This window comes from Uloborus diversus, chromosome 1 (assembly GCF_026930045.1).
Source record: "Uloborus diversus isolate 005 chromosome 1, Udiv.v.3.1, whole genome shotgun sequence".
NCBI lineage: Eukaryota > Metazoa > Arthropoda > Arachnida > Araneae > Uloboridae > Uloborus > Uloborus diversus.
This window is the reverse complement of record NC_072731.1, coordinates 113,249,977-113,276,694: the sequence shown is the minus strand read 5'-3', so window position 1 is coordinate 113,276,694 and position 26,718 is coordinate 113,249,977. Positions and strand designations below refer to the sequence as shown.

Below are 26,718 nucleotides of genomic sequence, written 5' to 3'. Positions count from 1 at the left end.
GCTGATCGTCTGCTACAATCAACGCTCGCTGTTGCTAGGATATCCACCAGTCACATGGTTTAGTTTATGAGCAGCAAAAGGGTTGCCATAGCTCGGTCTATTTTTATTATTAGTCTATGCTATGGCTAGTTAAAGCTTAATAATTCAATGTTTACTGTCTGTATCTGATATCTTAAATTGAAATGAAACTAAATGAAGTGTCAATAAGTAAAATGGACAAAAATATCATATAAAAGCACCTTGGAAAAAGAAGAGGAATATTTTTAAACATAATTCCCTAATTTAAAAATCAAGTAACATACAGATTGACACTTGCGTACACTGACATGTGAGAATACAAATAATAGTAAATATAGGGAATGTACTTTCAATTTAAAAGAAATTAATAGGTATTAGTCTCTGAAACGTTACTGCTATAATAATAACTGAATTGAGTACAAAGAACACTAATACAATTTACAAGTGCTTTGGAGTGCAGAAAGGAACATTTTAAATACCTGTGCCTCTCAGTCTGTTGTGAACCAATGCTAGCAACAGTTTTTAAAATTGTTGATAGAAATCTCAAGAATGGTTTTACATGGCATTCTATAGAAACCACGATAAATATTGTCAGCCTGACACGGGTTTGGTATGTTATTTTAAAAGATACACAGTTAAAATTTATAACATCAATATTAATTTATGTTGAAAATCTTCTTTTGGCAAGATAAATTCCCCTTTACTCATTGGGAAATAATGAATGGGGCAGGAGGGCAAATAACTCGGTTATCAGCACAGTAAATTTAATAGTTGAAAAGACTAATAAAGAAAACTAAGTATAATATAAAATTTGTATACTTACTATCATCATCATCTTTACGTTCAACCCTAATAAAATTTCCCTTTCCACCCTTGGCAAATATTTTTAAATTTACACCTTTCTTTGCTTCCAAGTCATCTGTTTTCTCGCTATTTTCCGCACTTTCTTTTTTTTGGTCGTCGGCTATTGATGACTCCACTGCCTCGTTACTGGATTCCTCATGAGACTCGCTGTTGCTTTCTATTCCTTCCATGGTGCTGCTGATTTCTACCTCATTAGAGCATGTATTTTCATCATTTATTACAACTTCTGATTGAGCTTCTAAACCTTCATGGTCATCTAAAGGCCTATCAATGCTGTTACTCAAGCCCAATTGCAATGGATCTTCTTCTTCTAGCTTTCTTTCTGGTTCTGGTTTTAGATTTGATGAAATATCATCCATTTTCAACTCAGTGTTAATATTTCCTGAAAGAGAAAACCTGATTGAAAAAAACAAACAAAAGACTGAAAGAAGTTTTTTAAAAAAGGTACAGTACAGAACCTCTTAGTAAGGGACACACACTAAAGAGACTACGGGCTCCCGACAGATTTTTAGTTGGTCCCTATGGAAAAGGGACCTAAATTACAAAAGAGGGACCGAAGGACCTTCATCTTAACTTTTAAAGGTTAAAATTAGTAATGCAATGATTAATTATAATGAATTTTAATGCTACCCCCCCCCCAAACTCATCTTCTTTCCCCCGGCTTACCAGAATCATTTAATGGTTTGTTTTCATTTCTATGAATAATGATTAAAGCTGAAGAACTCTGAAATGTTTTCAGGTAAAAACGCTCCATGGAGAGTTTGTTGGATGGTATTTTGTGGTCTCTAACTTATGCTTCATGAAAAATAATTAGTGATTGAGCAGGCATGCGCGTTTATTGCTTTATAGAGTGCATACTGCATATCCTACTCCAGGGCCTGATCCTAAACATCCTTTTCAATGCCTTTAGAAATCCAGGATAACATTGATGAACTTATTGTTTTACAACATTCCCATACAGCAATTGAATATATTGATGCCGACAAATCATTTTCAACCTATGAAGATATGACTCAGGAGAAAGCTATTGAGTTGGCAATTTCCAATTCACATTACGAATCATCTGAAGCAGAACCTTTGGAAGAAGTGAGCATTAAGTCTAAATATGCAAAATTTGCTATTAGAAACAAACAATATTCTTAGAGAAACATGTAATAGATAAAAAAGTGATCTACGATTTGATTGCATTAGAAAAGCACATAGTTTTATTTTGGACAAAAACATCAAAGTAGCACCTTGTATACTATATCTTGTATACTACCCTTATATTTTGCACCTTGTATACTAAGGAGTTAAGGTAATACAATGTTGGAGCTTCAAAATCTGTTTTTTTTAAAAATCTTTTGAAGTAATAAAAGTAAGAACACGCTTTAACTTGATCATATTGATTTAAAATTTCGTGCACTTGAAATAACGCCACCAGAGAATTGGATCTGGCAGCACCATTATATCAGAGTTTGACTGTAAATTTTTTGTGAAAAAAATAGTCAGATTGTCAAGAGCATGTTGTTTAGCTATCAGAAATCTAATCTGTAATCTCTTTGGCATGAAGGAATTCATAGGGAATGACTTGGACCCTGGAGGTTTTTGTTTTAGTGATGTTTCGCTTTCAGACACATTGATTGAGCATAAAAGTGATGAAAGAACTGTTTTTACAAATGAAATACTGTGACAGGTCTAATTTTAAGGTATGACATTTTGTTAAGTGATCGCTTTTAGAAAAAAGAATTTTGTGAAGGGGCTGCAAAACAGACCCTATTTGTGTCTGAAACTACCCCCGCACACAGCTGTCTTTTTGGCCCTTTGACTAAAAATGGCATAAAATGTTTTCTTTTAAAAGGGGGGGAGGGGGGGAGGAATTTCAGTTATTCCTGAGGTTTAGCACTTGGGAGGGGGGGAAACTAAAAACTATTACATATCTTGTTGTGCCTATACCTTGCCCCTTCCTAACGGGAATCCGGGATACAACCATGACTTCAGGTATTTTCTTCCCTTAACCACTGGCAGTTTTATATTTTTACCGTTTCTTTCCTGGCACTAGATATTAGTTCAGCACTGAACTGGGTGGACATCCTAGACAATATTTTTGAAATAATTATTTAAGATTGTTTTTTCCTTTTTCATTTTTAGCAATACAATTTTACAGATATTAAACCAAATCTTTTGTAATTTTCTTAACATTATCTATGTATTTTTTACAGTACAGTTTATAAAAAAAAAGGGAAAGAATTTTTTTAAAAACCAGCTGAGGGAATAGATAATAAATATGAGATTTTCCGTGAATTAGGGGAAATGTATGAACAATGAAATAGAACCACAGAAGAAACTAAGAAAGATACTTTACCTTGATCTTCATGCTGAGTGTGTAACTGATTAACACTAACGGAATCATTTAAGTTCATCCAAAGATTGTTTTCAGAAGAACATATCTGCTCATTAGAGACCTAAAATGTAAGAGTTATCTTTAAAATAAGTCAGAGGAAAATAAGTATAAAGAATATAACTATCAACTTTATAAAAAATGTTCCTCAATTAACTGAATCTGTATGTGCTGAGGTACGCCTCCATCTTTTGATATCTCCCTTTGCTATCGCATTTTGGCAACAGCAGAGAGTTTAATCTTGTTTTCATAGAATTCCAATGTTAGTTGAGTGAGCGGAGATAACTTCACTTGAAGTTATGAGCTACACTTCCCATTTTGAGTCGGGAAAATGTGATGAGATTTATAATATTAACACCTCTGAGAAGGTTTTGAGAATTTATATTGTTTCATTTCAAGTTTGCAAATAGTCTTAATGTTTTATTGTGCTAGTCTTTCAATAAATGTTGTCTTTAATGCCGAGTACTTCCTGATTCAAACTGCGTATTCAGAGCTAATACGTTAGTGATTTTTTACAGTATGCATATCAACTATGATATAAAACACATATCAGATGCATAGTGAAATGAAAACATATCTATTTAAAAATGAAACTGAACATTTTCTCAGAAATTTTAGATTGTACAGTTACAAAAGAGAAATATGAAAAATTACTCTTCTCATCAGAAAAAAAAAGAATCAAAATGCTTTTTAACAAGCTAGACATTGAAGAATTGCATGTTTTACTTCACTGAGAATAGATCAAATCCAGGACCAAAAAAAAACTTCATTGATACCTTTCCTAAAAATTAAGCATCTGACTATAAGAACCAGCAAAATTAGAGTTCTAAGCTATTAGTGTTGCAATCAATACATATGCGTCAGAAAATGTTATAAAGCTATTAAAACCTAAAAATCGCCAATAAAGGGGGTCTGGGGGCTCTCCCCAAACTGACAGTCCCAAAATCACAATATAGGGCAACCTTCAAAAATATTAGAGAAAGGGGGAGGGGAGTGCTGTGGGCTCTAAAAGAAATTGTAGCTTTAAAAACGAAATTGTACTCCATCTTTCACAATGTTTTAACGCTTTTTGAATGCATTATCAAAATGGAGTTCCGGAACTCTCCTTCGGCAATATTTCGAAATTGAAGTTCCAAAAATGCAATTTTAGACAATGTTGGGCAATGTTATGAGGTAAAAGCATTCAGGGCTCCCCGCCATTAGTTTTTTGATGATCTTAAACATTTTTATTGCAGCAATAAAATTGCTTGGGACATAAAAAATTTTTACTTTTGCAATATAAATCAGTTCTGATCGAAAAGTCTACCCAAGAACGTCTACCCAAGATAGCGCAAACAAACCAGAAAATAAGAAAAGGCGGGGGAAGGGTATGTGCGCCGTATGATAATGAACTGGCTCCATCCCCCCCACACTGTCTTCATTTGAAAAAGAATTCTTTTATAAGATAGCAAGTGGTGAAATTAGCAATAAGAAACTGCTTCAGTGAAGTAGATATATTTTTCAAAGTAGGTACACTTTCCAGTACTCAGTTATTAAAAAAAAGCAATAGGGGAACTGAATCCTCACCCCAAGAAGGGTCTGCAAATCACATCCCTCTTAAAGCACTCAAAGTCTATAGTGGTGTTTTAAATATTTCAGCATCGAGAAATTTTCGGAAGAGAACTCTCGAACCCCTTCCTCTGAGTTCACCACAAATGTCCTAAATTTGAGTTTTTAAGGCTTCAGTTTCTAAATTGTTTTTTAGAAACAGTACCCCTTTTACTTATATACATGACTTATGACAGAATAAAAGATTTTATACTTTAATTTTGGAAACTTTTTGAAAGAAGATTTCTACTCCCTTCCCCTTAAGTCATCCAAAGATAGCCCAAAACAAAGCTGATAAAATTTCAGAAACAGATATATTTCGGGCTGGGTGGCAGAATACCCCTCTCCTTGTGTTCACTGTTCACTAAAGGCAGTGTAAGTTTGTGTTTAAGATTTATTCTTCTATTGAAAGAGCAACTCCCCTCCTCACATCGCCAAAGACAACCTTAAGTTTTAAGACTTCAATTTCGAAAATGTTTCGAGAAAGATCCCCGAATTCCCCAACTCTTTTCTCAAAAACAGCCAAAAATAGCGTTTTAATACATCAGCATGAAAAATTTTCGGTTAGAGAGTACCCCACACCCCCTGAACTCTTTTCCCTAAGTTCGCCAAATATGACTTAAATTTGTGGTTCCCCTTTTCATCACCGAAGTTTTAAGAATTTAAGTTCTAAAAATTTTTGAGATAAAGCCTTCAAAAATTCCCTCTTCTTTAAGATCCCTCCAAAGATTACCTACAGCTTAGTTCTGAATACTTTTAACTTCGAATATTTTTCGGGGAAAGGGACCCTGAACCCCCAGACGGTCTAAAGTTGCACTTTTAAGGCTCCAGTTTTGAAATTTCGCCTAAAGAGAGCACCCTACCTCCGCCCCTCTTGACATTGCTAAAGAAAGCCTAAAAGTTTTAAGATTTCAATAACAAACACTTTTCGAAATAGGGTACCTAATTCCCTTTCTCTTAAGTCTTTCAAGTATAGCTTCAAATAGTTTTTAATATGTCAACTACAAAACATTTTCAGGTTAGAACGCCAAAACCATCTCTCATAAATTCGCCAAAGATTGCCTAAATTAATGATTTTAAGACTCTACGATTTTTTTTAAAACCTCCCCTACCCACTTTTACACCATTAAAGACACCCTAAACATTTTTGACTTTTAAATTGAGACTTTTCATTTTAATTTAGAGTTTGCAGAGGAGAAATCCCAAATCACAACTAGCTTCAAAAATGGCTTTAATTCAGATTTTCAATATTTTATTCTGGAGCCCTTGATAGCTCCCTTCCCTCCCCCTCAAGTGTTAGAATATTTTACCAGAAACATGTCAAAAATATAGGAACAGTTGCGTATCAGCGTCAAAACAACTTGAAATTTTACACCGATTCTTCCCAAAATTCAAATTTTCATTAAAATCTTCAAAATCCCTGACACCCTTTGCTGTGGCATAAACATTTCATCCCGTTAGTAACCACTTTCAATTGGTGATTCAGATTCAATTATAAGACATTTTAAGAACGCACATAATTTTCATTTCTGCGGGTAAAGTTTGCAAAGAAAAACACGCAAATGGAAAAAAAAATTAAAGGATGATCGAGAGGTGAAGAGAAAAGGCTAAATTTTCATATAGAGACGATTAATTCGAAAAATAAGGGAGAATAGCGAGCAACTCCATGGTCTGCAATGGAGTGAGTTGGAAATAAAAGAATTACCTAACAACTAGTATGTTGTGGCCATCTCACGAAACTTTCTTCTATATCTTTCTTACAATTCTGATCCCTCCCCATGCTTTACGAGGAAACAATATTCCCAACAAAAACGAAATTACACATGCAAAACATGGCAACCCTCAAAAGCAAAGGAAAGAATGAAAATTAAAAATTATTTTAAAAGCCTTGCTTAAAATAATTACAAACATTTACTTGTTAACAAGACGGCAACAGTTAAAAAAGTTTTAATCATCACGATTTTCTGATCATTTTCCAACAATTAAAATCAAGCTAAATATGCAGACGACAGTCTATCACGATTTATCTTTCCTATTGTTGCTAATATAAAGCTATTTTTATTCAAAGAAGAAAAAAAAATCAGCCCCCCATGGAACGATTGGCACCAAAATTGAACCAACGTTCGTTTACATATGGATTCACATTTATACCGAATTTCATCCAGAATGTAGCATTACTTCTTGAGATATGGCACTCACAATGGAAAAAAAGAACGTTTGATTGCGCCTCCCCCTTTCCAGTTGTTGACGCCAAATTAAAATCAGCTCTTATACCCTCGAAGGGCAACTTGTCGATAAATTTTTGTTTGATTCCGTTCATTATTTTTTGAGATACAGCAATCACAATTGACAACAAAAAATGTTCTATAGCTCAACTCCCTATAGTTTGAGCTATTGACAACAGGTAACATATGAACCAAATACCAATATGAACCAGGCACCCATAACTCAAGAAACATCCCATTGCTCTCCCCCCCCCCCCCCCCCGAGGAATTCCCGCCAAAAACCAATGGGCACAAGTTCACATAGGGGCACATATGTGTACCGAATTTCGTTCGATTTCATGTGGTATTTTTTGCTGTAGAGAGGTCACAAAAAACTGCTCACACACACACACAGACAGACATTTTCCAAAAATGGTCGAATCCAATATTTTCTTTTATATATTATATATAGCAGGGGTGATTATGAGTTCATAAAAAAATACCTGAAAGTTTCAAACTGAGAAGGGGGGGAGTAATCTTTGACCCCTATTACTTAAGTGCACCTTTGCCATAGTATTAAATAGTTCTGAGTCAAAATATTGTGAGTACATTTGATTAAATTTTTAATGTGTTACAAAGTTACTTTTGAGCTGGTATTATACAAATTATCTTGACATTTGTACATCTTAAGGGATAGGGGTTCATCTTAAGGCTCTTGCAGGTATATTTGATGAGTATTATGTAATTTAAAAAAATTGCGGAGGTAGGGAGATAAAAGCATAACAAAAGAAAGCATAATTCCGGTATTTTTGGACATAAAAATACCGAAAATACATCCGAAAACACCGGAAATTCGGTAAAATACCGGAACACAATCACCCCTGATATAGAACAAAGTAAAAAAGTCAAACGGCGCGAGTCTAAAAGCCACTCCTCCAAAAGCCAGTTGCAAACAAAACAAGCCCATGGAGGAAAAATCTAAAGAATATTGATGCCAATTCGTGGTTATGGAACGGTCCACAGTCCAGTAATTAAAGCATATTTTTCAAACACTTCAATTTTTCTTTTTTATGTAAAAACTGAAGGAAAGTCAACGAATTTCTTTCCGTCTAGACCTCTGTCTCGGAAATTTTGTCCAAGACAGAAATCCGTCCTGGGGCAAAAGGTCTTGCACCATGATAATCAGGGTTGCTATTTTGTCCACTTTTTTGTAAAAAGTCCGGGACGACGGAAGTTATTTTATTTTGAAACCTTCACATTCAGGATAAGTGTATTTTATAGAATCTTCAAGCGAGTACTTTAAAAATAAAATAAACCTTTCATAAATGCTTTTAACATGGGAAGAAACCACAATAAGCAAGTTCAATAGAATAGCCAGAGAGGATGTTTTGCAGTCAACACATGAGCAATTTTCCGCGAAATCTGAGCAAGTTCAATGTTGTCCAAAATAATTCTTTTGTTAAATATTGAAATTGAACAAAAAATCAACTAATCTGAGGTACCACATGTTAAAACAACTTCTGATTGCAAAAAACTTCAAAATATTTACAAGATGCAAAAGGATTGAAATTTTTCGTGAACATGGAAGCAAATTTTCGTGATGTTGCAAATCGAACCCGTTCCGAAAATTGAATTTTTAAAAAATTTTAATCACAATCCGATAATTTTTCAAAGATTTCAAGCACTGAGAAACTTTTTCAAGGTTTTCAAGCACTTGAAAATAAACACTTTTTTTCAAGCACTTTTTAAGGTTTTTCAAGGTTGTACGAACCCTGAACACACAAATTTATTGTTATGGTGTAATAATATTAGTATATTATTCTAATACATTTTCTATTATGAATTAATCATTTAATTGATATAGAATCATTAGATTTAGAATTTCATAAATTTAAAAAAAAATTTAATTACACATTGGTGCGGTTAATTTTAGATCATAATTTACGTTAAAAGTAATAAAATTTAACAATGTGAATAAGCTATTGGGCCTGATTAGACTATTATATACAATAGTAGAAAATAAACTCAAAGGGAAGAAAGTCAAATGAAATGCTTGGAGACATACCCACAAAACAAAGATTTATACACTAAAAATATTTTATAACTAATATTTTATATTTTTCAAGTTTTCATTGATGTCACCCGTAGTAAAATATTTATGTACTCGTCACATTTTATGGATATGTTAATGTCATACAAATTAAGATAAATTACTACTTTAGTAGGGTTGTGGGTACTCAGAGCAGTGTACTGGAAGAGGCTATAATAGGCAAGAGGGTAGATAGTTTTAAAAGGGCCATTTATTTCATTGGGGACTAATAAATAGACCATTGAACAGCCTAATCAGAGCCTGTTGCTGATCATCACATTTGTATGTGTATTGCAAGAACAGATTTCACTTCATGCAAACATTTTTTTTATTAATATTAGAGACGTACCGAGTAGCACTTTGGCCGAGTACTCAGCGTTTCACTACTCGGCTGATTACCGAGTTACCGAGTACTCGGCCGAGTTACAAAGTACCAATTATGTTTTTAAAAAACCACCGACACACATGTGATGAATTTTGAATTTATTGGAATAATAGTATAGACCTCCTTGTCCATATACAAAATTTTAAAACTAAATTCCTGCTGAAATGTAACGCATTATATAAACAGTTTTGTTTGTGCCAAGAATTTTACAAAAAAATTATTTTTAAAATTAAAAATAAATAAATAAAAGGTATGATTAATCAAGTTAGAATTAAAATAAATTACAGTAAAATCCCTCTAATGCGGACACTATCAGGACAATTTTTTTTGTCCGCAATAGAGAGGTGTCCGCAGGACGGGACAGAGTCAGATAAAAATATAAAGTATCTGCGCACTTAACTCAAAAGTATCTGCAAGCTAATCATTGTCTATCACGTAAAAAAGGGGGGGGATATTGTCCGAATTCCAAAAAAATTAAAAAGAAAATTTGTATTTGGGCATTATAAATTCAAATTATGTTTTTCGCAATCACGAGCGAGTGTGTGTATGTAGTCGTGTGTGTCTTTGTGTAGGTGTGTGTGTATATGTTGGTGTGCGTGTCTTTGTGTAGGCGTGTGTGTGTATCGCGTGTTTGTGTGAGTAGGCGTTCGTGTGTGTATGTAGACGTGTGTGTATAAATGTATGCAACAGTGTGTAGACATTCATGTGAGTAGGCATGCATGTGTGCATGTATGTGTAGGATATGGATGCAATCTGGAGATGGTTCTCGCTAGAGAAGCAGCATCTGGATGGGCCGGTCGACTGTGGTGCTGCAGAGGAAGGGGGGGGGGGATAAAATCATAGGACATTAAAGCCGTCAAGTGAGAACAACAAGCAATTTGTGATTGCTCAATAATAATAATAATAATAATCAGAAGAAATAAATACTTGCAGGTACATGTTTTGAGGTTACATGGAACTAATTTTTTTCATGCCAATTATGTGAGCCCATAGATGCAAAGACCTGAGCAATATTTCAAAATTTTAAAACTAAGCTTCTTTTAGCAGATATCTTTGCATTCCTTAGCTCACATATTTTTGGGAACTATATATCCACTGCAGATAATACATTGGTGGGACCTTTCTTTTCATAAGCTGTCAAGTCAAGAAATCAATAGGATACCCGAATTTCTGAGAATGAAGGAAAAACTAGCAATACGCTGCTTCTTGGAAATGCTCTGTTGAGAGAGGGGACAAACACAAGTGCTACAAATCTAGTAGCAAAAGTGTTATGCCGCGGCACTAATGAGAAAAACAAGTTTATAAATTGCCGATGCGGCGGACACAGCATATGGTGCGTTTTGTTTTTTAGTTTACAACATTTTACGGAAAATAAACTATTTTGAAAAGAAGGAAAATGAAATGTTTGGAACTTTCTTTGAAATGATCGGAAATTTGTTCAAAATGAGTTTTGAACAAAAAATAACAAAATTTTCCTTTTTTAATTCCTGATAGCATTATTAAACACGCATTTTCCCCCCAAGCGATCAACTATGCAAAAAATTGATGAATTCATAATCCTCGTGTCCCACCTTTTTTGCACAGTTTAGCTTCTACTGTAATTGAAGTCTTTTTTAACTAATGGGAAGATAACATAAAATTATGCCAGAATGTGTTTTATGTCTTTAGTTTCTAGTTAAAATGATTGAGCTAAAATCGGATAAATGTCCTAGTTTTCAAGTACATATCGGAAAATTTTGCGGAATTCTTATTTTGCGGTTAAGTCCGAATCTCCTGCTTTAAGAATCGTTTTTTGGACTAAGGTACTGAAATTTAAGAGAGTTTATTCCGTAATTATTTCAAAGTAAGTTCATAACTTTTTTAAACATCCATAAAGGCGATCGTTCAAAGTTTTTTTTTCCATGCACAATGCAAAAATTTTCCGCAGTGATCCGAAATTCGGTTCTGAATGAGTGTCGCGAGATGCGCGTGCTCGAGACAAATGTATCCGCACAGCAGCGAATATATTCGCCTTCCGTGCTTGTGTATGTACTATCTACTAATAATTTTTACAAACGAATTAAATAATATCAGTTTAAAACAAATTAAGAGTGATAAGTAAGAACTTGAACGATTATCACGAGATGCGCGGGCCCACAACGAATGTATCCACCTTACGCGCTTGCGTATATACTATCTATTTTTAACTTTTACAAATTAACTAAACAATATCAGTTAATTACACAAATTAACTAATCAAATTAGAAGTAAGCAGTAAGATATTGAATGATTATCGCGAGATGCACGTGCCCGCAGCGAATACATCCACCGAACATGCGGGTGTATATACTATCTTGTAATAATTTTTAGAATCTAAATAAATAATATCAATATGATTAAGGTGAAAAAACAACGTAAATAAAGCACAAATATTCGAGAAAATACAGCATATAGCTATTTCAAGGCTACAATGGAGCCTCTTCATCAGTGCAAAAAGCTCACCAACACAACCAGAAGTTGCGAGAGAACTGACAAAAAACCAGGTGGACACCGGTATTTATACCAAAGAGAGCCAACCAATAAGAATACAGGAACATGACAACAAACAACCAATCAGCGAACAGCATGTACGCTCCGGGCTCAAAAGCAAGGCAAGAGACAACCAATCAGAAGCCAGGAGACAAAAAGAGTGCGAGACACCAAAGAAACAGGAAAGGCAATTATAGAAATTGCTTCCAAATATCATGAAAAAATGGAGTGCTGGAAAAATCATTGACAAGAGAATGAGAATTTTTCCAAATATGGTAAGCTTCCCAGAAATCGAGGTCATAAACCGAAGAACATTTACAAATAATCTTTGCAGATGAAAAATCAAAACAGTGACCAGAAGTCCAGCAATGCTGAACGATGGAAGAACGAGCAAGTTCTTTATGTTTAACATAGTTTTCGTGCTCTTTCAGACGGTGCTTGAGAGCACGTTTAGTCTGTCCAACGTAGCCAAGTCCACACTTGCAGGAGATGCTATAAATGCCCCAGTTGCTATAGCAATCAATGGGGTCCTTTAAGTTTGTAAATTTTATCTTATTAACTGGAGAAAAAGCTGTATCGAAACCAAATTTCTTCAAAATCTTTGCAACTTGATGACTAACTTTTGGATAATAAGGCAAAACAATAGTATACGAAGCACTAGAAGCAGAAACCTTTCCAGAATGAGAGGGCTTAATTAACTTATTATAAATAGAATCAATGATGCTAGGAGAATAACCACGATCGAAAGCCACTATATGATAATTTTTCATTTAACTTCGGCTTAAACGGGCCTTTGATCATATTTTTTGCATTTATTATGTCTGATGTGAATAGGTTTTGTAGTCTTAGACTGAAGAAGTATAGGTTTTTGGATCATTTGTCCTTTCTTTGTTGTTGTAAACGAAAGAGAATTATTCCCAAGTTTATTTCTTTGAAATGTAATCTTTCTTCATCTCCTAAAATTAGCAAAGTGCTTTTCCTCTCCAAGTTAGCTCTGTTAAGAGCTCTTATTCAGGAAACTCGTAGGAAAATTTCTATTATTGAAAATGAGTTGTTTAATTTACATCTCAAGCTTTCTAATTCCATCTCTAATTTTAATTTGATTGACAGTAAAAGTTGGAACAGGGTTCTTCAGTCTACTTCTAAGCATAGGTCTATTCATCGTAAGAAGTTGGAATCTCTTTTCGCAAATTATGCTGATAATGCTTCTGATGTTTTCCCTCAGGTGAATCAGAATGCTGTTCTTAATCTTTCTTCCAAACACTTGACTTCAGATCAGCTTAATGCTCTCAAACTTAATAACAATTTTGCTTCTGGTTCAAAACCTTCTTTTCCTAAGTTGGTTGCTCCAATTGAGAAAGCCTTTAGATTTAGTGCTCTCACTGCTTCTCAAAAGGATTCTATTAGGCATATCATTGCCAATACTGTGGATTTCAATTCCAAATGGACTTCAAATACTTTTAGCAAGCATGCTAATTCTTCCATCAAAGTTTTGTGTTCTGATCCTGATCTTGTTGTTACTAAGGCTGATAAAGGTGGCCAAATTGTTATTCTTGACAAAAGTTCATATTTAGATAAATGTAATGAGCTCATTGCGGTTGGTCCTTATGTGACACTTCACAAAGACCCTAGTATATAGAGGTTAATCTTATTAAAAATGTTGTGAAATCTTCTCCTATCATCAGTGAGTCTTCAAAAAGGTCTTTAACTCCTTCTGTTGCACATTGTGCCAGATTTTATGCTCTACCAAAGGTCCATAAACCTGACATTCCGCTTAGGCCTATTGTTTCAAACATTGGTACTGCTTCATATAAACTTGCTAAGTATTTAGTTTCTATCTTCTCTTCTCTTTTGGTTAGCAACTCTTTTATTGTCAGAAATTCTGTTCATTTTGTTCAGAAGTTACGTTATTTTAAGCCTCATGGTTTAACGATGGCTTCTTTTGACGTGAAATCACTTTTCACTAATGTACCGGTTATTGGGGCATTGGATTGTCTTAAATTGAGACTCCAAGAGCATCATTTTTCTAGTTTTGAGATTGAGGAACTCGTTTCACTTACTCGTGTTTGTCATGAACAGAATACTTTTGTGTTCAATGGTACTTACTTTCGAATGTCTGAAGGTTTAGCAATGGGTAATCCTTTGAGTCCTATTTTAAGTGACATTTATATGCACTATTTTGAGACTAAACTTTTTGAAACCATAACGTTTCCGTTCTATGTTCGGTACGTTGACGATTGCTTTGTTTTGCTTGACCAAAACCATGTTGATAATGAATTTTTACTTTCTACTTTAAATTCTATTGATCCTTGCATCCAATTCACTATTGAAATGGAAACTGATAGTTCTCTTTCATTTTTGGACATCTTTATTACTAAAAGTAATGAGGAATTTATGACTTCGGTGTTTCGTAAGCCTTTTGCTGTTACACTACCTCCTCACAAATGTTCTTCTCATCCTCCAAACCAAAAGTTGGCCTCATTCAAGGCTTTTGTGTTCCGTGCTTTGAACATCTGTTCTTCCTCCAATTCTTTAAATGCTGAGCTTTCTTATCTTAAAGCAGTGGCTTTCGATCGTGGTTATTCTCCTAGCATCATTGATTCAATTTATAATAAGTTAATTAAGCCCTCTCATTCTGGAAAGGTTTCTGCTTCTAGTGCTTCGTATACTATTGTTTTGCCTTATTATCCAAAAGTTAGTCATCAAGTTGCAAAGATTTTGAAGAAATTTGGTTTCGATACAGCTTTTTCTCCTGTTAATAAGATAAAATTTACAAACTTAAAGGACCCCATTGATTGCCATAGCAACTGGGGCATTTATAGCATCTCCTGCAAGTGTGGACTTGGCTACGTTGGACAGACTAAACGTGCTCTCAAGCACCGTCTGAAAGAGCACGAAAACTATGTTAAACATAAAGAACTTGCTCATTCTTCCATCGCTCAGCATTGCTGGACTTCTGGTCACTGTTTTGATTTTTCATCTGCAAAGATTATTTGTAAATGTTCTTCGGTTTATGACCTCGATTTCTGGGAAGCTTACCATATTTGGAAAAATTCTCATTCTCTTGTCAATGATTTTTCCAGCACTCCATTTTTTCATGATATTTGGAAGCAATTTCTATAATTGCCTTTCCTGTTTCTTGGGTGTCTTGCACTCTTTTTGTCTCCTGGCTTCTGATTGGTTGTCTCTTGCCTTGCTTTTGAGCCCGGAGCGTACATGCTGTTCGCTGATTGGTTGTTTGTTGTCATGTTCCTGTATTCTTATTGGTTGGCTCTCTTTGGTATAAATACCGGTGTCCACCTGTTTTTTTTTTTTTTTTTGTCAGTTCTCTCGCAACTTCTGGTTGTGTTGGTGAGCTTTTTGCACTGATGAAGAGGCTCCATTGTAGCCTTGAAATAGCTATATGCTGTATTTTCTCGAATATTTGTGCTTTATTTACGTTGTTTTTTTACCTTAATCATATTGTAGCACAAAGCTTATATGATAATTTTTCATTTAAAATAATATCAATATCAATTTAAAACGAATTAGAAGTATAGATTTTATCGTTACTTCTTATTCGTTTCAAATTGATCTTCAATTGACCTAATCTTTATCTTTTATTTAACCCATTCTTTGCCCCGGCCGATACAGGATCGGCCACGCAGTTTGTGTTAATACTGCCCCGGCCGATTCAGGCTCGTCGCAAGAAAATGGTTCCTAACTGCCTTCGACGAACCTGTGTCGTCACGGCGTTTCTAGCAGTTTTTGCCTCGGCCGAACATGTGTCGGCGATCCTTCCAGGGGCAGAACCCTGTTATTGCGCTTCTCTGTTGGGTTCTGGTGCTTTTAGGGGAGCGGTAATCAAGTTCCTTTCCTTAGACAAAAGGGATGTAACTTACAGTATTTCACGAAACTTGTTGTAATTTATTTTATTTTACTAAGATATTAACCTTTCAAGTACTCCTGGATGGGACACGTATAATGCTTCAAATAATCAGGCATTATATTTTTATCTTTTCGTGGAAGCTTTGTTTCTTAGCATTCTGGCATTTGAACTCCTGATGAACAAGTGTGAAAATATTTCCTTACACATTTAACAATATTTCTATGCCTGAATAAAGCAAATAAACAGATTTTTTTTCTTGTTATCAAAAATCCACCTTCTTACACAAACAACCTTCACTAAATTGTTCAAGATCCTTAAATTTTATAATTTATTTTACACAACATTTTTTAAAAATTATCTTACACATCTTAATTTTATACGAGTATGTTTTTTTTAATTATAACGTGTTTACTACGCTTTTTATTTATTTGTATACTATTATTATTTTTTATTATTTATTTATTTTTAAATCGTGATATTTTCAAACTTAAATTTTAACTTTTTATATTCGCGGCATCCTTTGATGGATTTTTATTGATATAGTTTTGAATATTTTTCATTTCACAAACAAAAATTATGACAACCGCATTGATTATACGTAATAGTTGACCATGCAAAACATAAAATATATACTTCAGTACAAATGAAATTATAATATCTTGAGTTCTTTTCGCTTTACTCATACGAAACGAAACATTCCTTTTCTCCCTTTCTTTTCCAGATTTTATTTATTGTTTTAAAATAGGTCCAATGTTTTAATTGCACCTTCTTTTATGAGATTTTAAAAATAGAAATAAAATATTTGGTTTCTTTTCAATAATCAAGTTGCTTTAATTAGTAAATAATCCTATGAAACTAACTAAAATTTATCCAAATATTTCATAAAATAAGAAAAATAATCCGACTCGATTTCAAGCAAGATTTTCCTTTTTTTTCTTCTGAATACATGTTTTCAAATACAAGCAGTAAAGCTTGCTTTGAAATTCCTTCCTGATTCAAACCGTTTTGTTGTAAGAAAACAATGTGGAAGGGTTGACCGCAAGACACCAAGGGGGACATCTCCTTAGGGAATCCGCCCAGACAGTCTCTGTTATTCCTCTCTCAGCTGGGGGCTTTTAGTTGCATGCACAAAAGTATCCTTTAGGGAAATAGGGGATTAGCCGCAAGTTTTGATCTTTTGTAATCATTTATCTTTAAAATACTTCCCACGCTTGAGCAACTGATATCTGGACACTCAGAAAGGATTTAAAAGTCATCGCAATTACGATAAAAGAACCGAAAAGCAAAGAGATGTCTTTGTGTTTATTGGTCGTTTTGAATGGTCACAATGTATCAAAAAGCACCGAAGAATACTTTTTATCCGCTTAGAAAATCATTCCCACAGTTAAAGCGTTTTTGTCAATTCAAACCCCTTGCTCACAGGTGGGATCGATCAGTCAATTGTTTGAAGAATGTTTTGTTGAGCCCTTTTGAAAGGTAGATCATCTTACATTTAAGAGTTTTGATTTCTTAAGTGTATAAAAAGAAAAGAATGATATACTGAGATAAAAGCAAAAAGAAGAATAAATCAATAAAATAATTAGTGTTATAAAAATAATTGCTTTTCGTCCTATCCTCTATTGTTTATTATTTTCCCGTTATGTACTGTGTAAATTTAATGAATATTTCAGCACATATTAGCAACCTGGTATTTTATTGAACTATTTAATTCAGTGCCAAAAAACTAATAAAGCGAAGCGATTTTCGAATGCAAGCTGAACAGCAAAAACAACATTAAAATCCCGATAGCAAAATGGGGAGAAAAGCGTTATTACAACGTAGCAAAAAGCAACCCCGTTCGTTATCTGCGGCATGCGCGTTAAGGGGTTTCGAGCTGATCATTGAATGGGTTAAAATCTTTTACGATTATCGGATGATGTGCAACTCTGCGGCCAATGTATCCGCAGGTCAGGGGATGCATTCGCGCACGGCGTGCGTCTACATTATCTAGCTCTGGACAGGGGTTTAATAATGTTATTTGCATTGGAACTGGGGAATTAAAAATTGTCCGCATAAGGAGGGTGTCCGTTAGGAAAGGTTTCACTGTATACCAATCAATTATAGTTCTAGTCCACCAAACATAAATAATTTTTAAAGCAGATAAAATAAATGTGCAGGAACACTGCAGACATGTGTTTCTGCCTCCCCTCCCCCCATTACAAGGAATGTCTTTTTCAGTGCATAACATGTAAGCTAAATAATGTAAAGACATTCAACAAAAAAATCCGACTTTTGTCGGATGCCTTTAAATCCATGAGCTCCCATTTTGTGCATTGAAAAAGGAAGTCCTTGTAACACCAAAACACATGTCTGCAGTGTTCCTGCACTGTGATTTTAACGTTGCTTTATTTCCTTTTATTTCTTAAGCAAAGGTATTTTTATATCTTTTATAACTAATTTTTGTTCGTAGCAAAAATCCATTTTTAAAATAAAAATTCCATATTTTCTATACTTACCTTTTTTGCATTATTTTTTATAAATAAGTTTTATTAACTTTGGAGACATTAAAATAAAGATTTATTCCATTGAAGCATTGCAAACTTTATTATTCTCAAAATTTAAATTTGACTTGTAAATTTTAATTGCAAGTGATTGCAGTATATAATGTTTGCTCTTTTTTCATAAATTTTAGTATCTGTCTTGGACTATATTCAATTTTTTGCAACTACTCGGTATTGGCCGAGTACCGAGTAGTTACCGAGTACTCGGTGCGTCTCTAATTAATATCAAGCAGTTTCTTTTTATATATATATAAAAAAAAATTAATGTTTTGAAACTTCCAACCTTTAAAAACTTTTTATTTCTACTTTTAAATTTTATAAATGCACTTATCATGGGCCATTAACTTCCATATCACAGGTAAACAGCTTAAAATTTACAGCTGATGTGCTTGTTTTATAAATGCTATTACATGCATTATAATTTATTTTAACACTCATTGATTTATTAACACACTTATATAAACTTCAACTGATTGAATTTTTTTTATTTTCACTTTAAAATATTTTACCATCAATTGTTTATATACATATTTACGTATGCTATTTTTATATTAAAATATTACTTGAATAGGAAAAATTTATATATTTATTTATTATTTTCAAACTTCAAATTTTTAACTCAAAACTTTCGGTTTACTGATGAAGTGAACAAAATGGACAAATGACATTTTGTCTGGGACGGTTTTTTTTCTGGGGTGGACAAAATAGGACAACCCTGATGATAATACTATATTCTTGGCACCAAATTTTTTGGCCTTGATGATTTTACCCAGAATGAATTGATAATTGCCAAAAATTTCCTTTATAATATAAGTCCTCACCATAGGTACTCGCACTTCCCATGATTTTGTTAAATAAATGCAAAAGTATTATTCAACAAATTTGTATGACAGTGCTACTTCAATAGTATTTTAATATATAGCAAAATACAGTCATCTCTCTATAACTCGAATTTGAAAGGGGCCGGACAAAGCCTTTCGAATAATTGATAGTTTGAAATATGAAAAGTCTCTACATCATTTTCAAGAGTTCGGGATCCAATAAAAACTTTGAGATAAAGGAATATTCAAGTTATCACAAATTGTCTGTAGAAAATTTTCAATTTTAAGGGCATGTATCTTAATGGCTTTACTTTCTAACTTTCAGGTAGCTCATTCTATCTAATTATGATTAAGAATAAATAATTAGGAAACTAAAAGGATTAGACTTTGCTAAGTAAAGATTAAAAATAAAAATTAAGCTTACATTAGCACCCAACATTGCTGCTTCTCTCTCAGCCTCCCTGCGCCTCTCTTCTGCCTCTTTAGCTCTTTGAATAGCTCTTTCACTTTGAATCTTAGCTAAGGCAGCTGTAAAAATCTTTCACATTAATAAGATACAAAATTCATACATTAGAAACAAACAATCAAGGTTAGTCCAAAAAACAGGACATAGTTCACAAAAGGGAGAAACTACAGAAAAAGAAGAAGTACATGGGGTTTCATTCATGACATAATGTAACTCCTGAAATGATTGGAAAAATACAATTTTGTTAATAATCATGGAAAACATTGGGTGCTCAAAAGGAAAAAAGGTTGTTAGGAAGCTTAGAACGAGCCATCTGTAAACACCTGTAAAGGCTTATTTGCTTTAAGGGTTCAAAAAAATAAAAATAATAAAAAAATAAAACAAATTGAAAATTAACATCAATACACGAACTATATTAAAACTTCTATCTACATCAACTTTGTTAACATTTCAGATTTGGTGTCACAAAATCATGAAATAGACACATATTCCTTGTTTACCAAAGCAGCCCCCTATGCTACACACACGTATACAAGTACATAGAAGCATGTGAAACTACAAAAATAATCTTTCAGAATAAATAGATCACACCATACATGTGTACGGAGAAATATTTTTACTAATTTGCAAATAATATCAACACACCACGGAAAAAATTAAAACTAATTGAATGTTAAATTGGCTGTTTTTTTCTTTTTTATGTTTTTTGATAGCGCACAGCTTACAGGAAGATTGAATTTTTTGAACATGTAATTTCATACTTTTAGTTGCTTAAATGAACAACTTAACAATGACATAACTGATCATACATAATCAGGGTTACCAGAAGTCCTGGATTTCAAGGGACAGCCCCGTATTTTGAAAAATTGTCCCGTGCCCCGGGGAACTTCCATAATGGTCAAAGTCCCATTTTATAGCAGATAACAATATTTTACAGAACGAGACATTATTTTAAGGGAAAAAAATTAAAGTAAAACAAAAAATTTTAATTAATGAGCAATAAGAAAATCATGTGGCAGCAAATGCAAAAATCATTTTCCTTTTCATTTGGTTTGCATGTTTTTGTTTTGGCGGCAGACCATGAGAAACCGAATGGTTGTTCCTTCTTTGCTCATTGACTCATGTTGGAAATATATCTTTGCACATGTATTGTCAATCGCAATGAAAACGATTTTTACTTTCTTCTATATCTAATATATAGAAGAAAGTATTGGATTCGTGCAAATTTTCGAATTTCGAATTTTGACGGATTCGAACGTTTTGAGGTGTGCTGAGTCCATTTCGACTATTTTTACTTTCTTCTATATCTAATATATAGAAGAAAGTATTGGATTCGTGCAAATTTTCGAATTTCGAATTTTGACGGATTCGAACGTTTTGAGGTGTGCTGAGTCCATTTCGACCATTTTTGGAAAATGTCTGTCTGTCTGTGTGTATGTGTGTGTGTATGTATGTATGTGTGTGTGTATGTATGTGTGTCACGTCTGTGTGTGACCAGTTTTTTGTGGCCGCTCTACAACAAAAACTACCGCATGAAATCCAACGAAATTTAGTACACACATGTGCCCCTATGTGAACTTGTGCCCATTAGTTTTTGGCGCGAATTCCTCCAAGGGGGGTGGAGCAATGGGACGTTTTTCGAGTTACGCGTGCTTACTATTCCTCAGGAAGTTACTGGCGGAATCAAACAAAATTTGGTCCATATGTTGGTATTAACAGGAACAGGTGCTGATTCAATTTTGGTGTCAATAACTCAAACGGGGGTTGAGCTGTAGAACGTTTTTTGTCGTCAATTGTGACTGCTGTATCTCAAGAAATAATGAACGGAATGAAAGAAAAATTTATCGGCAAGTAGCCCTTAGTGGGTATAAGAACTGATTTTAGTTTTGTGTCAACAGCTAAAAGGGGGGTAGCGCAATCACCCGTTCTTTTTTTCCATTTTGAGTGCCCTATCTCAAGAAGTAATGCTACGTTCTGGTTGAAATTTGGAATATATGTGAATCCATACGTAAACAGGCTTTGGTTCAATTTTGACTCCATTCGCTCCAAGAGGTGTTGATTTTTTTTTTGCGAATAAAAATAGCTTTATTAATGCAACAATAAGAAAGATAAATCGTAATAGATTGTCGTCTGCGTATTTCTCGTGATTTTAATTGTATGGAAATGATAGGAAATATTATCTCAATGATTTAAAATTTTTAACTGTTGCCATCTTATGTTTGTTAACAAATAAAATATTTGTAATTAATTCAAGCAAGGCTTTTAAAATAACTTTCAATTTTCGCTCTTTGCTTTGCTTTTGCAATCATTCAGACATTGGGATAGTCGTCAAGTTTTTGCATGTGTCATTTTGTTTTTGTTGGGAATATTGCTTCCTCGTCAAGCATGGGGAGGGATCAGAAAAAGGAAAAATATAGAAGAAAGTTTCGTGATGGCCACAACATACTAGTTGGAAAATGTCTGTCTGTCTGTGTGTGTGTATGTGTCACGTCTGTGTGTGACCAGTTTTTTGTGGCCGCTCTACAGCAAAAACTACCGCATGAAATCGAACGAAATTTGGTACATATATGTGCCCCTATGTGAACTTGTGCCCATTAGTTTTTGGCGCGAATTCCTCCAAGGGGGGTGGAGCAATGGGACGTTTTTCGAGTTACGCGTGCTTGCTATTCCTCAGGAAGTTACTGGCGGAATCAAACAAAATTTGGTCCATATGTTGGTATTAACAGGAACAGGTGCTGATTCAATTTTGGTGTCAATAACTCAAATGGGGGTTGAGCTGTAGAACGTTTTTTGTCGTCAATTGTGACTGCTGTATCTCAAGAAATAATGAACGGAATGAAAGAAAAATTTATCGGCAAGTAGCCCTTAGTGGGTATAAGAACTGATTTTATTTTTGTGTCAACAGCTAAAAGGGGGGTAGCGCAATCACCCGTTCTTTTTTTCCATTTTGAGTGCCCTATCTCAAGAAGTAATGCTACGTTCTGGTTGAAATTTGGAATATATGTGAATCCATATGTAAACAGGCTTTGGTTCTATTTTGACGCCGATCGCTCCAAGAGGTGTTGATTTTTTTTTTTTTTGCGAATAAAAATATTTTTATTAATGCAACAATAAGAAAGATAAATCGTAATAGATTGTCGTCTGCGTATTTCTCGTGATTTTAATTGTATGGAAATGATAGGAAATATTATCTCAATGATTTAAAATTTTTAACTGTTGCCATCTTATGTTTGTTAACAAATAAAATATTTGTAATTCATTCAAGCAAGGCTTTTAAAATAACTTTCAATTTTCGCTCTTTGCTTTGCTTTTGCAATAATTCAGACATTGGGATAGTCGTCAAGTTTTTGCATGTGTCATTTTGTTTTTGTTGGGAATATTGCTTCCTCGTCAAGCATGGGGAGGGATCAGAAAAAAAAAAAGAAAAATATAGAAGAAAGTTTCGCGATGCCCACAACATACTAGTTATACTTTGTCAGGCGATATTTTATGAGGTTTACTCTTTGTTGCGAATGAATTTTTCAGATTGTCTCAAAAATATCCCCCACCCCCACCCCCCTAAGCCTGTCCCATATTTGCTGTTCTTAATTCTGGCAACCCAGCACATAATAATGAACTACAAGAAATGAACAAACATATATTTGTAGTTTCAGTAATAAGATCAATAAACCTACCTAAATCTAATCTGGTTTTGAGGACATCACAGCTGAAAATCAAGTACTTTGTTTTCAAAAATAGAGTAAAATACTAAGTGACTGAAATTACCTTGAATCCACATTTGTTACCAACCTTCAGTAACAACAAGAAACTTGAAAAGCGTTTTTGAAAGTTTATTATTACCAAGAAAATTGTACCAACAATCATTACCAAGAAAATTGTGATTGTTACCAACAATCATTTTAACCAAGTAAATTTAACCCAAATAACATTTCAGAACGTGTTCCAGTAAAAACAGAGGATCTAGAAATGGAATGATTCAAAATATCTTTGTCCTGAAATCCATTGCAGCAGATGAGAATCTCAGGAGAATTGTGTAGAGAAACAAATTTATATTTTTGTAAAGTGCAACAGATAAACTAAAATTGTTTTTGAGTTCCACCTCTCTACTTGTGTGAATCATAATTTTCGTCCATAAATATTATAAAATCTAAGTAAAGACCATGGCTTACAGATGATCATCTTAAAGAATGCTTACACTTAGAAATATCACCTTGCTCTTAGCAATAGCAAATGAAACACAATTACAAAATTCATATTAATTTTGAAATTTATATTTTTTAAACTTTGTAGATTTTATGGGTATTTTTTGTTTTTATCTATTTTGCAGAAGAATGTTTAAAGAGAGTTTTGAAATCTCTTTTTTAATACATTATGTGTATGTAGTATTCAGTATGTGCCCGTATTTTAGAATGTGCTCCTAAATATAAAAAGGTTGGAAATCCCTGATCTACACTACGATGACAAATGTAGAGCGTTTTGAAGCCAAAAATTTTAAATCTTATTACGGATGCAAAAAAAAAAAAGACTTTTTCCACAGATAGATATGTTGTTAAAAGAGAAAAGCTTGAAAAGCAAAAATCTGATGATGTAAAACAAGAAGTTCTGTCTAGAACTAAATGAGCCTACTTTCCCGTATACCAATATCGACTTTTTAGTATCTGATCAGTATTCTCAAATTTAGCTAAAATCGTAAATTATTTCAAATATATTTTTTAATATTTTAAGCTGATTTTGAGAAATAAAGTATGCCTCATTCATCTAAAAAATTAGATACGTAAAAAATAAATAAAAGAACAAATAAAATAGCAGCACCTTTTAACAAAGCAGCTAAATACATTTTTTCCCATCAAAAAAAAAAAAAAAAAAAGGAAAAAAAAATCTTCAACCGCTTTCAAAAAAACAAAATAATAATAATTCAAGTTAAAAGCTCATTAAAATAATCATATAAAAAAAATAATTTGTTTTCCCTCTGTTGCCAAAAAAATTTTTAAGAATGAAGTAATGTACTTTCAAAAATAAATAAAAATTAGTATGTTGTGGCCATCACGAAACTTTCTTCTATATTTTTCCTTTTTCTGATCCCTCCCCATGCTTGACGAGGAAGCAATATTCCTACCAAAAACAAAATTACACATGCAAAAACTTGACGATCATCCCAATGTCTCAATTATTGTAAAAACAAAACAAAGAGCGAAAATTGAAAGTTACTTTAAAAGCCTTACTTGAATTAATTACAAATATTTTATTTATTAACAAACATAAGATGGCAACAGTTAAAAATTTTAAATCATTGAGATAATATTTCCGATCATTTCCATACAATTAAAATCACGAGAAATACGCAGACGACAATCTATTACGATTTATCTTTCTTATTGTTGCATTAATAAAACTATTTTTATTCGCAAAAAAAAAAAAAAAAATCAACACCTCTTGGAGCGATTGGCGTCCAAATTGAACTGAAGTCTGTCTACATATGGATTCACATATATTCCAAATTTCAACCAGAACGCAGCATTACTTCTTGAGATAGGGCACTCACAATGGAAAAAAAGAACGGGCGATTGCGCTCCCCCCTTTTTAGCTGTTGACACCAAAATAAAATCAGCTCTTATACCCACTAAGGGCTACTTGTCAAAAATTTTTTGTTTGATTCCGTTCGTTATTTCTTGAGATACAGCAGTCACAATTGACGACAAAAAACGTTCTATAGCTCAACCCCCCTTTGAGTTATTGACACCAAAATTGAATCAGCATCTGCTCCTGTTAATGGCAACATATGGACCAAATTTTGTTTGATTCCGCCAGTTACTTCCTGAGGAATAGCAAGCACGCGTAACTCAAAAAACCTCCCATTGCTCCACCCCCCTTGGAGGAATTCGCGCCAAAAACTAATGGGCACAAGTTCACATACGGGCACATATGTGTACCAAATTTCGTTCGATTTCATGCGGTAGTTTTTGCTGTAGAGCGGCCACAAAAAACTGGTCACACACAGACGTGACACACATACATACACACACACATACATACACACACACATACATACATACACACACACACACACAGACAGACAGACATTTTCCAAAAATAGTCGAAATGAACTCAGCACACCTCAAAACGTTCGAATCCGTCAAAATTCGAAATTTGAAAATTTGCACGAATCCAATACTTTCTTCTGTATATTAGATATAGAAGAAAGTAACAATAAAATGTCAACTTAAAGAAATAATTTTCATTGTCCAAAAAAAAAACATCTGTGCATATCTTTATGTAGAAACATAAAGGACTCCGAATTTCTCCGCCAAAAACTGAATACATAAATTAAAACTTAAGCTTGAAAATAAAATCAAAACATATTTAAAACAATTATTTCACAGTAAAAACCATGGCTGTGGAGTCAGAGTCGGAGCCCATCTGATTTTGGGGCTTAAGAGTTGGATTCGAGAGCCGAAAGTTTTAAATTCAAAGACTTGGAGTTGGAATCGGTCATTTCCCCAAAAAAGTCCGCAAGTCTGCCAATATTTGCAGAGACGGAGTAGAACTTATTATTTGATACAGGAGTCGGAGTCACATTCGAATTTCCAAGAGTCGGAGTCAGCCATTTTTCCTCCGTTCATAAATTTTTGCCAAAGCTACAAATTCATATTCAAAGTCTGGAAGTCGGAGTCCGAGTAATCTTCGGGCACAGGAGTTGGAGTCGGAAGCACCAAAATTATCGGAGTCTGAGTTGGGAGTAGGTCGTCAAGAGCTATTTCCAACAAAGTTTGTTTGAAGTAAATCCGCCTTTAAGTTCGGAATCTATAATGACTTTCAGTTTCCCCGTAGGCGCTAATGTTAAGAGATTTGAACTGTTCAAAACTGAACGAAAACTTGTTCAAATCAAAAAGATATTTTTGATACATGTTTTTCATCAAAAGCTTTTCCCTACAAAGTTTGCTTGGAGCCACTTCACCTCTAAGTTCAAGATTTATTTTTGCCTTGGATT

General features: G+C 33.8%; 1 protein-coding gene across 1 annotated transcript in view; it reads right to left on the bottom strand.

The window, feature by feature from the left end:
* The window catches only part of LOC129234461 (nucleosome-remodeling factor subunit BPTF-like), a 138,030-nt gene that overhangs the window by 84,260 nt on the left and 27,052 nt on the right, over positions 1–26,718 (bottom strand). The window contains exons 4-6 of the mRNA XM_054868466.1: positions 19,689–19,792; positions 3,227–3,326; positions 842–1,264 (exon numbers count right to left, since the gene is read on the bottom strand). Of these exons, the coding sequence (XP_054724441.1) occupies positions 842–1,264; positions 3,227–3,326; positions 19,689–19,792 (627 nt within the window). The remainder of the gene's footprint in view (positions 1–841; positions 1,265–3,226; positions 3,327–19,688; positions 19,793–26,718) is intronic.